Genomic DNA, 16,577 nt, shown 5'->3' with positions numbered 1-16,577 from the left:
AGTGTTACCAGCATAAATGTTTTTTTTACTATTATTATTATTAATTTTTTGAATACAAAAATTAGAGAAATAGTTGTCTTTGAACTTCCTTTAGAATATAAATTCAAAAAAAAGTTCAATGGGCTTAAAACTTGTTTGGCAAATACCGTCTACAATACTAAGACCCAAGTTTCATTTGGAGAAGGCAGTAAGAGAAAGTTGGGAAGTTGAGGCATGAATAAAACCGGGATTATAACCAAATATTGAAAGATCCTGCGGAATCCATGATAAAGTTATCCTGGGACATTAACGTTAGCCCACGGACATATAAGGAGAGCTGTTCATACTGATTTACAGCTACGATCATATGCAAGGACCTCAAAATACCTTTTGGCTAAAAAATTGAAATTCAGGAGAAATTAAAGAGCCAAAAAGTATTGCGTCACCTGAAGTTGCATGGACCAATCATAAAAATTTTTTCTGATAAAAAAATGTTTATTATTGATGCGGTTTTAAACCGTCACAACGATCAGTACATTGCTAAATTACCTTCAGGTGTTAAAGATATCTTTAACACCTGGATATCTAAGAACCAAGCCCCTAGCTCAAGTCATGGTTCTGGGAGTTGTGGCGTCTGACGGAAAAAAAAATGTCTATACATTTTTTTAAACCTTTTGAAAAACTGGAAGCTGAAGTTTATAATGAGGTCCTGCGGTACAAAATTTTTCCATGACTGAAGGTGAACTAGTTTAAATCAAATAGAACATTTATGGACTTTATTAGATAAAAGAAATAGGTGTTAATTTAAAAAAAGAAGGTTTAGTAAAGGCTGTTGTTAAATCATGGTATAATATTGACAATAACCAAATGTCTAGTGGAATCAATGCCAAAAAGTCTGGTACAAGTAGTTAAAGGAAAGTACTATTTTAAGTCTCCAATAAAAGTTCTCACAAAAAAAATGTTATTTATAATTTAGTCCAAGATATTTGCATCTAAAGTAGTAAGTTTACTCAAATATGACTCTGCACAATTAAATTCTATTTTCACTGTATTTGTAATAATAAATACACCCGCTTGGGTGAGTACGTATAATACAAATTAAATTGAAGCATAAAGATTTGCACTTTAACCACTAATCAACTTTACACATCCAAAATCTTTCTGTAAAAAAACGGTTTCAGAACTTTAGGTTTCAGATTTTAAAAATATATTCCTTAGAACTTCATATCATTTATGCACAATATGGCGTTTGGAAGATAGGTTAGCATTATGATATGAAGTATATATGATATATGTATGTATAAACATTTATATATATATATATATATATATATATATATATATATATATATATATATATATATATATATATATATATATGATATTTTAGTATATATGAAATATATATGATACTTTTGATATGAAGTTTGTAAGATAGGTTAGCATTAAAGCAAGATTTGTGCATGGAGTTTTGCAGTAAAACCTATCAGATTGTCAAGGATAAAATTTACAGAAAAAAAGGCAGAGTTGGTTGATAACTTAAAAATATAAGAAACTATTTCATTCATGCAAGTTTACACCCTTATTATTTATACACTGTTGTCATTTAACCGGCAGATTGTTCTGGCCGGTAGTATAAAACCTTAGTGGACGAGAGTCAATCAATTCCTGGATGGACAATTGTATAGAATTTTCAGAAACTATTTTCCTATTAGAATTTTGTATAAACTACGGAAGTCGTTGGAGGCTAGGTCTGGTAAGTATAGCGGATGATGAAGAAGTCCTAACTCCAATTCGTTTGTTCTGACCTTTAATTCCGGGGAACCGCATTGCTCATTTGTGAGGTTAAATTTTACCTGTACGATAATTGACGACCCAATATCGTACTGTCTACTGCGTAATAGCAGTAGGGCCAAATGCACAATTAAGGTTTTGCGCGGCGCTTTAGGGCGGTTTGCATCACTTTAATTCAAGGTGAGAATTATGGGTTCATAGTGGTGAAAATTTTCATTTAAAATAAAATTATTTTTTAAAAAAAGTTTTAATTATTTTTAGAGCAAAAACGATTTCTTTAAACAGAAAAGGTATTTAACTTTTCAAAAAAAAAAAAAAAGAAAAAGAACTATTTAAAGTTGGCAATATTCTTAATGGGCTACTTCTGTAAATGACTAACAAGTTTCATCCTTGTTAGTCATATACAGAAGTAGCCCAGCAAGCACACAACGTTGAAACAACGCTGAAATAACGTTGATCAACGTCAATCAACGCTATTTCAGCGTTGTTTCAACGTTGTTTCAGCGTTGTTTCAACGTTGTTTCAACGTTGTTTCAACGTTGTTTCAACGTTGTTTCAACGTTGTTTCAGCGTTGTGTGCTTGCTTGGTAGATCATTGTCCGTAATGAATTTACATAAGCTCCATTTTTGTATTTGTAGGTTAAAAATCTTTTCTATTTTTTTATTTTTGATAATTTCTTACCATAGAATTTAAAAAATAAAAGTTTGGGTTCAGAATTAATTTTTTTTTTTTTTTAAAAAAAGTAATATTCATGGTTTTGTTATCGAAAAACATTAAAAAGTTTTTCTTGATATTGTTTCCGCAGTTTATTCAGAAAAATGGATTTTAATCTTTGAGAAAGAAGGGAACAAATGTTCTTCGCAAGTAACTTGCAAGCAATACCAGGACATTTAATGGCAGGGAGAGGTTATGAAAAAATGGACAATTAATATACATATCGGGAAGGAAGCCTTGTGTTTCCACCGTTGAATCCCTGCAAATATAGTAGATTCAAAGTAAAAATAGGGTTGAGTTGAATATAAAAGCACACTGTCATTTATTAAGTCCAACTTCATCTTGCAATTTATATCACGTGTTTGTCGGTAATTTTTGAATTATTTGAGCGATGATTTCTTTTATCCTCTTATTAAGTGTTACAATTCGGCATGCAAAATTGATTGATCTCCATAAAGCGCTGGATAAAAGTGATAGGTAGGTGAAATCTCTCAAAACATGTATTAACGTACAATTGCATATTTCGCATAGATTTAGGTACACAGTTACACAGCAAGCTGGCAAATAAGTAAGCAGAAAAACAATCAACATAATGATAAAAGATTGATTCACTCGCTGTTCAGCAGAGAACGATTTAATTTTAACGCGATTATTATTATTTTGAAAATTATTTTGATGAATTTTTTGGTTTGTAAATAAATTTTGTTGGTTATGTCCGACATCTGGGTTTAGTTGACCAACTTTCGACAAAACTTGATTGTTTTTTTTATTGTATTCATTGTCTTGATCAGTAATTGTTCCGAATCTTTCCACTTTAGCTACTTCGTATGTAGCGTTTTTTTTATTACAGTCGTCAGTGCAGGACGACAATTTGTCTATATTAAACGATAATACAAATCTCGTTTTATAAAGATAAACTACTAAGATCAATGAGATAAAAGTAACGGACACCGAAGTAAATGAAAACACTGTCAGATACTTCACGTATCGCATGGGAAAATAAGGCAACATGAGTAAGAATGAAAGAAACCATGTAGAAACAAGGATTGTAACGCAAGTCAAGTTGGACAATCCTTTTCTGTATGCTATTGGTTTCATCAGAGCTATTATCCGATCAACGCACAGCAGCGCCATTGACAGGATGGAAACATTACTGAACATAAAAAGTCCAAGATGCACTAAAAGAACTTCGTAATTACTTATACTTTGTCGATTCGCTTCTTTGATATGAAAAGCGATAGAACTCACATCGTTTACTGCGCCTGTAAGTAAATCAGCAATTGTAATGTTGAGTATAAACTTATAGAAAATCGATTTTTTGAACACTTTCTTCTTATCTCCCAATATGGCCACTATTAATAATAAGTTAAGAGGTACTGTGCCTATGCATAGAAATACGGAAAAAGAAAACGAGAACGCTGACAAAGACGTTATTTCGTGCGTATCGTTGCACGATGAAGCCGAAGTCATTTTTTGTTCTAAAAAAGTAAATTATGTAACATAATTAAAAAGTTTCATAATTTATATTATCAGAAAAATATAGAAAAACTCTGTGAAAAAAAATTTATAAAATAAAAGTAAAAAAGTTGTGCGTCAAATGGTTAACTTATTTAAAGTATATGCAATTAATAAAGTGCTACAATGTCTAAGGTTATAAGGTTATATACTAAGGTTATATGGGTCTAAGATACTTGTTATAAGGTTACATACTTGAAAACTTAAACATCTAAGAAAAGAAAAATGAGAAAAATGAGCTTTCTTATAATAAATCTCTCTCAATATATAGTATAAATCTCTCTCTCTCTTTCTCTCTCTCTCTCTCTCTCTCTCTCTCTCAAAGAAAGCTCACTTCTTTCATTTACATATATATATATATATATATATATATATATATATATATATATATATATATATATATATATATATATATATATATATATATATATATATATATATATATATATAAATGAAAGAAGTGAGCAAATAAACTTATGCATTTACATATATATATATATACATGCATAAGTTTATTTGATATCTTAAAACCTATATCATTTTAAATTTAAACTTTTATGGAGAAGTATATTTTAAAAAAACAAACATTAAAATGAAGACCAATAAAACAAACGTACACTATTCATAAAGTACATGATTCATCGTCAGCTTGGAAGGTGACAAAATATCTGTTTTATGTTATGATTTGATAAATAAAATTTCAGTGAAATTTTACACGATAATTTTATGCGATAATTTACCGTAAAATTAAAAATTTGAAGTATAAAAAGAAAATGGAAGGTTTGAATCTATATTTCACTTGTTTGCTATGTTCGTTTTTAAAAAGCGCCGAAAATCATTTAAAAAATTTGCTGTATCGCGAATTTTTTTATCTGTTCACAATATTTTTTTATGACAAAAAGTGAAAAGCAAGTCTTTGAGGCGAAAGTGTAAACATTGTCTATTGCAAACGAACATTCGAAATTGTCGCAGCTGCTATTATCATACAAACAAATGATGTTAATAATATTATTTTCATTTAACATCGCTATGAAAGTTTCCTTTCAGCTTCTGAAATAATTAAATTAAGTGCAAACAGAGAGAAATAAAATAAACAAGTACAAATAAACCGGGAGAAGAAAAGTTAGTGAGTATAGAGAAACCGGGAGAAGAATAATTAGTGAGTATAGAGAAACCGGGAGGAGAAAAATTAACGGAATACAAAGCGAAAAATAAACAACAACAACAACAACAAAAAAAACAAATGAAGTTAAAAAAATAATAATAATAAAAATAGAGAGTAAGAAAGAAAATAGTGTTTACAAAAAATTTTGGTCCACTTTTAAAAATTTTAATGTTTGACTTTAAAGAGATTCAGTTTTGCTTTGAATAACACTAGCAAGAAAATTTTTAAATATGTCGTGTTATTCAAATAAAATAAATTATTTCTTATTCTTTTTTACGTACTTAACACAAATACAACAGTTAAATTGCATATTGGGCTCTAATTTTTGCGGAATTTGTAATTAATGCTTACATCAAGAAACGTATACTAATTGCAATAGGCCTACTGTAAATAACTGCAAAAAAAAAATCAAGTCATAGATTATTTCTTAGGTTTGTTTGATTGTCTTTTGTACAGCTGTTTAGCAGCTTTTTTTTAGAATTTCCAGTGGTAGTCAAGCAACATTTTAGTGACACATTTTCCTTGGTAAAATTGTTCACTTGACATTAATGAAAACGTTTGCTACTTTTATCACTAAGGAATCGTATCTGTGAAGACATATTGCAGCCAAGTTTCTAATATATCATCAGAATGTTTCCTAAAAGTTCCTTGTATTTTTCTCAAAAAGTGAAGACACCTGCTTGTTTTTCATCACCCTAGAACAATTCGTTGAGTCGATTGTCTTTTAAGAGATCCACTGGTTAAATCTGAGGACCTCAAAAAAATCCTTTTTTGCATCACTGAATCAAAGGGATTTTTTTTTCTCTCTATCTGTTTTCAAGTCCATTCGTTCCGCTAGAAGTGCAATTCCCTTTCTCAACTGTTTTGTTCATTCCTACTTAAGTCCTATTAAAAAGGCAACTACCTTCAAATCGCCACAGAGGTATCGACTGTATTTGTTGTACTCAATGTAAGAAAGTAGCTCTTTCATATGGATAGCATGAGTTACTGAGATGTTTGAAGACGGTTTTCATTATGCAAAAAAACAGCACTGTTCAGGGTAAGTTTCAAAGAATCTGTAAATAATCTCCATTCTTTTGGGTGACGAGAGATTTTTAAGATATTTATGAAGCTTTTGATATCTGAACAGAATAGCAGAACACTTTTCTTTTTAAAGAAAGGCTTTAACCAATGGTGACGCTTTGGATATAAAGTAATTGCGACCTATTCTACTGGGAAGTTCAATTGTTGGAGGTATTATGCCTTGTTCTTGGATAAATCTGAATCACGAACCAGATTATTTAGTTCTTTCTACATTATTCTGTGTAGGATAGTATGTGCACAATAGCGAAAATCGGGATCACTGTGTAATGTATGGAGCTAACACTTAGGAGAAAGTACGAGTCAACCGATATTTTTAACGACATATCTAATACTACCAGGCCCGTCGAAAACCTGAATGTGGCCAGAACCAACTCACTATGAGCCCCTCATGAACTCAGAATCTGTACAAGAAAGTGGGATGGCTTTAGGTTATCCCACCTCTTGCAGATTTTTTTTTTTTTTTTTGGTTTTTGCGAGTTACTGAGAAAAAGTTTCTAAATGAAAAAACATTATTTATAACACTTTTTATCAAATTTAAAGAAACAGTTTTAGATTTACAGATTTATCTATTTACAAAAAACATATTACCCTATAATAAATCAGCAAAATTTCTATGAAAAAAAATAAAACAACAACACAAAGGTATTACTTTTTTCATCACTTTCATCGCTGGTGAGCCATCGCCTAGAATAAGGCCCAGAGTGAAATCCCCATCATCTCCCCCCTCCCCTTGTCCCCTATTCAAAAAAATTAGTACTACTGTTGGTTACCTCTGCGATGCAATAAGATCATTCATTCACAAGCTTCTAACTCGAAATCAGTATCAGTAACCATTCGACTATTTGTAAACCTTAATGCATTACAAAGTACTCTGTCTTAAAACTTTTTCGCCTAAAAATACGATAAATGATTTGCTCCGGATGGGAAAAAAAATTGTGCGTTGATTGACTTTCAAAACTCATTTCCTGATTGGATTGAGTGAGTTTAAGCGAGACGTTGGAAGCATACATAAGTTTTTATTTAAATGTCAAAGTACTTTAAGAAGTTTGAAGGAAGTAATGCAAAACCGAAAGAATGTAAAATGTAATAGAAAAGAAGTTGAAATTTCAATTCAGAAAAAAAAATCGCTCACTTTAGAAAAGTATTTTTGTAAGATTAAATTGGATTCAATGAAAAAAAAAAAAATGGTTCGAATAGATTGAATACTCTGCGTAAAAGTTTTGTATAATTGTTACAAAATGCAAAATACTTAACACATTAAAACAGAAATAGAAGATTGCTCAAAATGTGGGGGTAGGGGAGGGTTTGAGACGTGAAGGGATGTGAAAAAAAGAAAGAAAAAGAAAGAAAATATTTTTAACTCCAAAAAAACAAAAACAATTTTTGTTTTTTCTCAAAACAAACTATGAATAGAAATCCAAAAATAAACTATGAATAGAAATCCATATATCTAAAATATTATGCATATCAAAATGCACCTACAAAAAAGAAAACGTAAAAATAAAAATATTGGAAAAATATTTATGAAATCGAACAAGAAACACAAGTTCTTCATATCTTTTATGATGCTAAAGTAGCCATATCACCTAAACACCATATTCTCACATGAAAAAATGGAAATTGCCGACTATAAGAGCATTAATTTATCAAATAATAAATGGAAATTGGTGAGCAAATGCAGAGACTTGAACAAGTAGATGTTTACGTCATTTGACAGTAAAGATTAGATCACAGAGAAATCATTACTGAGCGCAATTCACTTTTAAACGTCTTTTTCTCAGGAAATGTAAAACCTGATAATGACCACAATTGTCGGCCGCATTATATTAGGCTATATATATTTGGGCGGTTAAGGTGAGAGATGGAAATTCAACTTTTAAACAGCTAAGTTATTTTAAACTTTTCAAGCACCTTTTACCACCTATTTTTTTGTATTCTAAACAATTTTCAGCCGTGAGAAGTAAATTTGCTATTTTGTTTCCTGAGAGATTCAACAAGGGCAAGTAGCACACTGTCATTTACAACAAGAAGACCAAAGATAAAGTTTTATTTAAGGTGGTAACCCTAGAAATAAATGTTGATTTTTGATAAAATTTTCAAAAAAATTATTTCTATTATATTTAATTAAGAAATTTATTACCTTTTCAAAAATGTATACCATGAATAAGTTTTATTAATATGATTGTCAACAAATTGATATAATTGGGAATTGGTTGTTGTTACTTTCCCTAGCAACGCCCTAGCAACATGTAAATGCCCTTAAAAATGCAGCAGAAAACTATTTTTTAAACATTTTTATGGCTATACTTTAAAGCTATATAGTGACTATTAGCTATACTTTTAAACCTAAAACACTTTTTGAAGTTAAAAGGATAGGCATGAAGTGTGTCTGGTGACATGAATTGCTTATCTAATTGCTAATTGCTTAGTTACAGCTGTTGTTGGTGATAAAGTTTTAGATTATCAGGCTTTCTCAAAACACTGTAAAGGTTGTACAATGTGGAGATCCAAGGAAGGTACACCTGAACATGATAGATGGAAAGTAAATCATGATTGTCATATAAACCATACTAAATCCTCTGGTGCCATGGAAGCTGCCGGTGCTATTCAAATGTTTGCACGTTCCATTCAGAAAAACAATATAATTTATTCTCAATATTTAGGAGATGGAGATACTTCTTCTTTTAAAGAAGTTGTTGAATCTAATCCTTACAAAGAGAATGGAATTAACATTGAGAAATTAGAGTGTATTGGCCATGTACAAAAGCGACTTGGTACTAGAATTCGAAATTTAGTGAAAAACTTTAAAGGGACAAAAACTCCAATACATGGTAAAGGGAAACTTACTGATACTATTATTGATTCCATGCAAAACTACTATGGTCTTGCTATTCGGAGAAACTCTGATAATGTATACGCGATGAAGAAAGCTATTGGAGCTATTCTCTACCATTGCACCGCACTTAAAGATCCTGCATGTCGCCATGCTATGTGTCCCAGAGATAAAAATTCTTGGTGTAAGTGGCAACTTGATCAACTAAATGGTACTAAGTTTCATAAAGATAAAATTAATTTACCAATATGGATCTATTTAAAGCTGAAACCAATTTTTCAAGACTTATCTGATGATAAATTGCTAACCAAATGCCTCCATGGACAAACGCAAAATGCAAATGAAGCATTTAACGCAATTATATGGACTCGCTGTCCTAAAAATGTATTCTTATCCAGAAGAACGTTTGAATTGGCAATTAATTCTGCAGTTCTTCATTTCAATGATGGTGGGGAAGGAGTAAAATCTGTTTTGGAAAGTTTTGGAATTAAAGGACAAATAACTTCCAAGAAACTAATGGAGGCTGATAATAAACGTGTTAAACACATGAAGCACAAATCTTCTAATATGGTGTTAAAACAGCGTAAAAAACTAAGAAAAATTAAAAAAGGTACAGTGGATGTTGAGGTTTCAAATGAAAAACAAACTTCATATATACCTGGTGGTTTTTAAGCACTATTTTTGAAATACTTTTTTTAAAGTCTCATTTCCCAGATTTAATAATTTTTGAGACATTCCACATTTCAAAACATGGTTTTTTAAAAATGGTATGGATTTATGAACTGAAAATTTTAGGACATTTTTATAAGACATTGATAAATCATTTCTCATAGGACTTTGTAATATAAAGGGCAAATTTCAGATTTATATGAAATTTCGTACTAATTTGAGTGAGAAAATAAATAAACTCTGAAATATTTTGAATAACTTTGGAGTTATCGAGGCAAATCAAAAAATCCTATGACAAATGAAAATATTATATATAATAAACATTTCTGCAAAATTTCAAAGCTGTAGAGTTATTATTTAGTAAGATGTTATGTTTTCAAATACACCCCATTGTTTGAAGTTTAACTAATTTATTTTTGGATAATCAAGGCAAAAAAATTTTTGAATGTTTTTTTTTTTTTAATTTTTTGAAATAGAATCAAGTTTTACTAAAAAATATCAATAAATAGCTTAAACTCAAAAAATAAATTATTTCTAGGGTTACCACCTTAACCTGGAAATTATTTCCGGTTTGATAAACTGAACTGCACGCATTTTTAAGCAAATAAAAAAAAAACTCCGCTCCCAAGATCAATTTAAATCAACAATTTATACTGATTTCTCATCTATTTCAATCATTTACTTAACTCTTCCCATTTACAACTTTTATTAACTAATTGTTTTTGTTAACTAATGCTATAGTTAATTAATGTAATTATAGTAAATAATGTAATAATTAATTAATGTAATTGTTAAATTAAGAGATGCCTGATTTGTAAGCAAAACCTTATCAGGGTGCCACAACAAACAAAAGTGTATTTTATGGACAACTTCTGCAAGTTCAAAAACATAAGGCCGGGTGAATAAAAATGAGCAATTGCTTTTACACAGTAATTGGTCAGCTTTACATGAATAAAAACTTCAACAACTTTGCTTTAGTTTTTATTCACGTAAAGTTGATCAGTTACTGAGTAAATTGCTTAAGTTTACGTGAATAAAAATATGAGAAAAATTCCTAAAGTTTTTATTCAAGTAAAGCTGACCAATTACTGAGTAAAAGCAATTGCTCATTTTTATTCACCCGGACTATATTAGAATACTGCGTCATATCATTAACAGTTATCTAATAGAGTTATGGCAAAGGTATGGCATTAAATACTTGTATTCATTTCTAAAAAATGTATCATTATCCAGGCAGTTTTGAAGGAATAACATCACTAACTACATCAAAGCTGTTTTAACTAAAGAAATAGTTGTAAAATAAACTCAAAGCAGAAGGTCTCTGCAACGGTTTTTAAAAGGACTTTCAGAGATTTGGGTTACTTTTCAATTTGCATAAAAATTCAGATAACCACTTCGAGGCAATATTATCAACCTTTTTTTTTGACACTTGTTTATATAACTAAATAAATTTTTTTTTTTAAAGTGTGCATTAAAACCTTTCACCCCTCCACCATTATCTTAAAATTTGTACGTAGTACTTAGTAAGCATCTACGCAAGGATTTTTCGTTTTTAACGAACAATACCAAATATCAACCCACTTCTATATCAGTCTTTTAAAAAGATAAATCGAATTTTCGGAAGCTTGTTAAAATAGAACTCTTTATGCTTTTAAAGCATTTAAAACTTATTTTAACAACAAGTTTGTCAATATAAAATGGAATAGTAATTCTGAACTATGTCTTCAAGGGTTGTAACAAAATAACATAAGGTATGCGAGGTATTGCAATGTTTTTTCTGAAATATTACAGCTTTTTATGTTTAAGCATATAAATTATATTTCATTTAATTTTTTCCAAATCCCTGATATAGAACTGCGTACGTTATTTGTTACTATTCGTTGAAAACCGAAAGCCAAAGTATTAAAAATTTTAGGTAGTGATTTTCTCGGATTTTTTTCCTTTTTCTTATGAAAATGTTTTACTGCTAAATATTTTTTTTAAACTAAAAAAAAAAGGTTTATAAATATATAAATTTAAAAATGTATAAAAATCAACCAAAAGGATAGTTAAACTTTATCATTTTATTCAATTTTTTTTTTTTAAATTTTCATATAAGTCAAAATAACAATAGCAAATAACTTTGTCGTAAATAATTACCTTTGATGAAGACTTCGGTGTGGAAAATGAATTCTTAAATTGAACACTAAAAAAAAATAAAAAATAAAAAAAAAAAATAAAAAATAAAAAAAAAATAAAAAAAAATGAGTTTTTAAAAATGAGAATTAGACAATTAATAGCAACAAAAAAATGTGCGTAAATAATTGATCCCAATAGCACGGTAAAATATCCCGCTTACCTTGCGTAAAAGATCCCATTGTTTATTATCTAAAAGATTCCATTGTTTATTGTGTAGAAGATCGAAGCTTTAATTGGCCAATGAAAAATTTAGTTTTCCAAACTTCTAAGTTTATTGTTTATTTAGCAACTGGTATTTAGCATTTTATCAAACTCTTCTTATCATTAATAATTTAATACCTGTGTTTTTATAAAGATAAATTTTTACAAATAAGAGTTTGTTTTGTTTTCGGCTTTTCTAATAACTTTGTTAATCTTTCTTGATAAAACAAAAAATGATTCTAAAATAAAATTACACCAAGTGGGATGATCCTTGTGCAATATAAATTAAATAAACCATCAACTGCCAATGAATTGATCGCTCGATACATTTAATGACTTTCATTTCTTTTTTTCTTTTTTTTTTCTTTTTCGTTTTCTTTTTTTTGTTCATATATTTCTCTTTATTCATTTCTTTTTTTTTTTTTTTTTAAACAGCGTCTTTTTAACATAACTTATTCTTAAATTTTATAGGAATCACAAAAGTTATAATAGGTTTCACATTTGTTCTTAACCCCACATTTTTTACCTCACCGCATATAAAACAATTTTCACCTTACCACATATGTGTGTTTTTTTTTTAAATTCATAAACTACTATTTATTCTACTATTCTATTCATTTTAAGATTAAAATTCATTTTAAGATTAAAATTTAAGATGGCAATAAATGCAGATCATATCTATTGAAAAAGGCATAGATTATTTCTTAATCTTGCTCGTAGTGATCCCCCTCGTATGGTTCGATTATCTTAATATAATTAGCACAGAAACGTTTAACGTTTAACGTTTAATGTTTAACGTCGTTTCGTCATTAGTTACTAGGCTTTGAAAAAGCGCGTTCTCTAAATGCACGCGGCCATTGGAGAAAGATCTCTTCAGCGAGTTGAAACTTTTTTCCTTTTGAAATCTAATCATTAGTTTAGATATATTACATAAAGAATCATGTTAAGAGAAATGATAATCGTTAAGATCATATTATAATTGAAGTAAGTATATAAAATAGTTATATATACATTTTTATTAGCTAAAGTAGAAAGGATTTAAATTTTTATCAGAAAAAGTAGAAAGGATTTTAATCTTTTAAATCGTTTGTATTTTGTTTGTTTTAGCTTTTCTTTCAGCATTTTTATTTTTGTTATTTTAATTTTTAGAAAGAAAATAGGGGTATGGATATTATTTAAAGTTACACTAATGCTACTTCCATAAAATGGTTATTACTACTTTGAAATTTCTGTGATGCTTTTAATTATTTTTGTTCTTTTTTAGAAAATTTAGAAAAATAAATTAAAATTTTGTGCCAACACTGACATGGCATTTCACATGTTATTGTATGTAAAGGTTAAATTTTGTTGTGAGGATTACAGTTCTTATGAAAAAAAAAAAAAGAAGGTAAAGAGTATTGTTTGTAAATATATATTTTGTATCTTTTTGAATTTTCTGGCATCATTTTTAAAATTTTTATTTGCACACTTATAGCTGTTTTATCAATGTGTTTTTAAAATAATGTAAAGTGTTTTTTTATTGTTTGTGTATGTGTTGATATGTGTTATATAATTGTTTTAAAAATGTGTTTAAATATGTATATGAGGTATATTTATTTAACCTTATATACATATTTAAACGCATTGTGTTTATAGTTGGTACATATGTTTATATTATGTTGTTTCCATGTTTTCAAAGTGCTGTTAACGTGTAGAGCAAGATTTGTCAACTTTGACAGCCAAGTGATGTACTTTTAACAGAGGGTTACACGATAGTTTTTAGTGTCAAACTGTTACTGCTTTAGGTCTTGCTATTTTCAAGCCTTTGTTTTTAAAGATTATTCTAAAAATACATAATGTATTTTAATAACATTTTGCGTAATGTTGTTACTTATGTTTTGTTAAATATGAATGTTATCTTACTTAAGTTATATTATATACATATATTAACTTATGGTGTGTGTTGTTGCTCTGATGTTTTTTTGTTATCTTTTGAGTTAATAGACATTTGGCTTAACTTCATGTTTGTGTCTGTTATTAAAATTGTTAAATAGGTAATTTTGTTAAAATCACTGCTTTTAATCATTTACTAAAAGCCTATACAAATTATTTTGCTATATATACTGTTTGTTTTATATCAATTTGGTTTTTTGTTATTAGCGCTGTTTACTACATGATTTTGCTATAAATATTTTGGAATCATGATGTTCCAGCATAAATTGCTATAATCGCTATCAGTCTCCCTTCACATACCTTTTGTTCTGAAATGTCGTGAGTTTCCTGTCAGATTGGCTTATTCAATGACAATTGATAAAAGTCAAACATTTAACAGAGTTGGGGTATATCTCAAAAAAACCAAGTTTCTCTCATGGTCAACAATATGTTGCATGTTCAAGAATGAGAGCATTTAGTAGTTTGTTTTTCAAAATTAATAAACATCTCATTCAAGGTGTGGTAGGTGAAAAGTGTTACACAAATAATGTTTCATTTTCTAATGTTCTTAATTTATAGTCTTAAGATTTTTATTTTGAAAATTTACTGTTTGTAAGTTGTGAGCACATTTTGTTTGTATAAATTTATTTATTATTTTAATATATATATTTTTTTCACAGTTTTTGATAAATATATCTGTCATTTATTATTGTTATAAAATATGTTTATTTGTGTTATATAAAACCATATTTGTTTATAGTTGTATATATGTTTAAATTATATTGTTTCCATGTTTTCAAAGTGGTGTGACTTGGCATTATGTTGAGCATGATTGATAACCTTGCCAGTCAAGCGATGTATTTATAGCAGAGGTGTGACTTGGCAGCATTTAGTGCCAGGCAGTGTTACTGCTTTAGAGCTAGGTTGTGTTGTGTGGCCTTTTTAAATATTCTGGAAACACATTGTCTGTTAATGTTTAGCATAATGTGTACGAGAGAGTATGCAACCTTGATCTTTAAATCTAGGGTGTTTTAATGTCCTAAGTTTGAAGTAATTGAGTAACAAATATTGAATATAAAAACAAATATACTTTATGTATTTATATGTTTAGTAAAAAAATAAATATAGTTAACTTTAATTTGGTTTTCTAATTTTGCCTTTCATATTTTAATTTGGTTTGTTATTTTCGCTGGATTTTAGGATCAAGAGTGTAAATATTCTATTGTTATGTGTTATTGTTGTGATGTTTTGTGTTCAAATTCATTTTTAACAATAAACACCTTCATGTTGGTGTCTATTGTTAAAAATGAATGATAGGTAGTTTCATTATTGAAACTTACTGCTTTTATTTATTTACTTAAAGCCAAGACAACATGCTAAAAATGCAATTTATATCTTAATTTGATTTTTTTTTATTATATATACATATATATATATATTAGTATTGTTAATCCTTTTGTACTTCGAAATAGATTTTATAGTTAAATTTTTGATAAATATTTATATTAACTGCCATGTCAAAATAGGTTACTATAAATAGGTAAATCGATTTTCAGTTTTTATGTGGTGTTTGTTTTTTTTTTTTTTTTTGGTTTTTTTTGGTTTTTTGGTTGTTTTTTTTTGTTATGGTATTATAATGCCTTTTTTTTTTCTTTAAGATTTACGATTGACGCATTTATACGATCTATAAAAAAAACCTGATTACCTTTTATTGTAAATTTTTGTCAGTTAAAATGATATAAATATATGCAATTAGTTCAATTTTTAAAAATCTTCTCTATTTTATTTCTAATTATTTGTTTTACGTAACTTTGGGGATCTTTTTAAACGGGGGGGGGGGGGTTATAGTTGTAGTTTAGCGCATTTGTCAAATATCGAGTTACTTAAATTTTGTAAGGTTTTAAACTAATTAATTATCTTAGTTTGCATTTGCAATACTTTTGAGGAAAGAAAAAATTCTTATATATATTAAAAAGAAAAAAATTGTTATACATGTAAATAATTGTTTTACATTTTATTATTCTGGTAGAAGGTCTTCATCAAAAACTTGATAACTTTTAATAAAGATAAATGTATTCTCCTTACCACCATTAAGGCAAAAACGGGGAAAGGGGGGTCCTTTATTAGTGTCAAATTATTAAAGAGAGTTAAATTTCGAGTAACAAAAGGAATTTTTAATAAATGGTAGCAAATAACCGTTTACTAAAAATTATTGAAACAAAGAGGCCATATATAAAAATGGTCAGATTAGTGCCATAAATAGCAATAGTCAAATGGTCAGATATTTTGAATAAATTTATTAAGTTGTGTGCATTTAACAACAATTTCCTGTGTTAAAGAAACATGTATCAAGGGGATGCCAAAGAATTATTAATTCATGTAAAATTTACGTTCGCTTTATATTAATCTTATCAATTAAAGTTCACGTTTTAAAAATATAACACGAATTTAGCTTTACTTTTTCGTCAATTTAAAGCATGAGGAAGTAATATTATTTTGTGTCAATAACTAAGAACGTATTGTTTTGAGCTTAG

At 28.4% G+C, this 16,577-nt stretch overlaps 1 protein-coding gene and 2 long non-coding RNA genes across 6 annotated transcripts; 1 reads left to right on the top strand and 2 right to left on the bottom strand.

Annotated features, from left to right (window-relative positions):
• Nucleotides 1-2,477: 2,477 nt before the first annotated feature.
• On the bottom strand, nt 2,478-4,902 carry LOC145189548 (uncharacterized). Its single transcript, XM_080066211.2, has 2 exons — nt 4,621-4,902; nt 2,478-3,966 (listed from the first exon to the last, which is right to left on the bottom strand). Exon 2 carries the CDS (start codon nt 3,956-3,958, stop codon nt 2,843-2,845), a length of 1,116 nt encoding a protein of 371 aa, XP_079922337.2. The 5' UTR covers nt 3,959-3,966; nt 4,621-4,902; the 3' UTR covers nt 2,478-2,842.
• Nucleotides 4,903-5,475: 573 nt separating this feature from the next.
• LOC149889070 (uncharacterized) lies at nt 5,476-12,433 on the bottom strand. 2 transcript variants are annotated; one of them, XR_016452523.1, is made up of 4 exons: nt 12,092-12,433; nt 11,893-11,938; nt 6,901-6,988; nt 5,476-6,745 (listed from the first exon to the last, which is right to left on the bottom strand). It is a non-coding gene; the product is annotated as an uncharacterized LOC149889070 (long non-coding RNA). The 2 variants fall into 2 exon arrangements; XR_016452524.1 differs by lacking the exon at nt 6,901-6,988.
• A 449-nt stretch (nt 12,434-12,882) lies between these two features.
• On the top strand, nt 12,883-15,872 carry LOC149889069 (uncharacterized). Of its 3 annotated transcripts, none has more exons than XR_016452526.1 (4): nt 12,883-13,116; nt 13,282-13,519; nt 13,811-14,165; nt 14,272-15,872. It is a non-coding gene; the product is annotated as an uncharacterized LOC149889069 (long non-coding RNA). The 3 variants fall into 3 exon arrangements; XR_016452527.1 differs by having other exon boundaries at nt 12,889-13,116; nt 13,811-13,916; XR_016452525.1 differs by lacking the exon at nt 13,811-14,165 and having other exon boundaries at nt 12,900-13,116.
• Nucleotides 15,873-16,577: the final 705 nt, after the last annotated feature.

Source organism: Hydra viridissima, unplaced genomic scaffold, assembly GCF_058129835.1.
Source record: "Hydra viridissima isolate aposymbiotic clone 2 unplaced genomic scaffold, HvirCarnegie_v1 scaffold_5, whole genome shotgun sequence".
In the NCBI taxonomy this organism is placed as follows: Eukaryota; Metazoa; Cnidaria; class Hydrozoa; order Anthoathecata; family Hydridae; genus Hydra; species Hydra viridissima.
The sequence above is the reverse complement of the archived record's forward strand: the minus strand, read 5'-3'. Positions and strand labels throughout refer to the sequence as shown.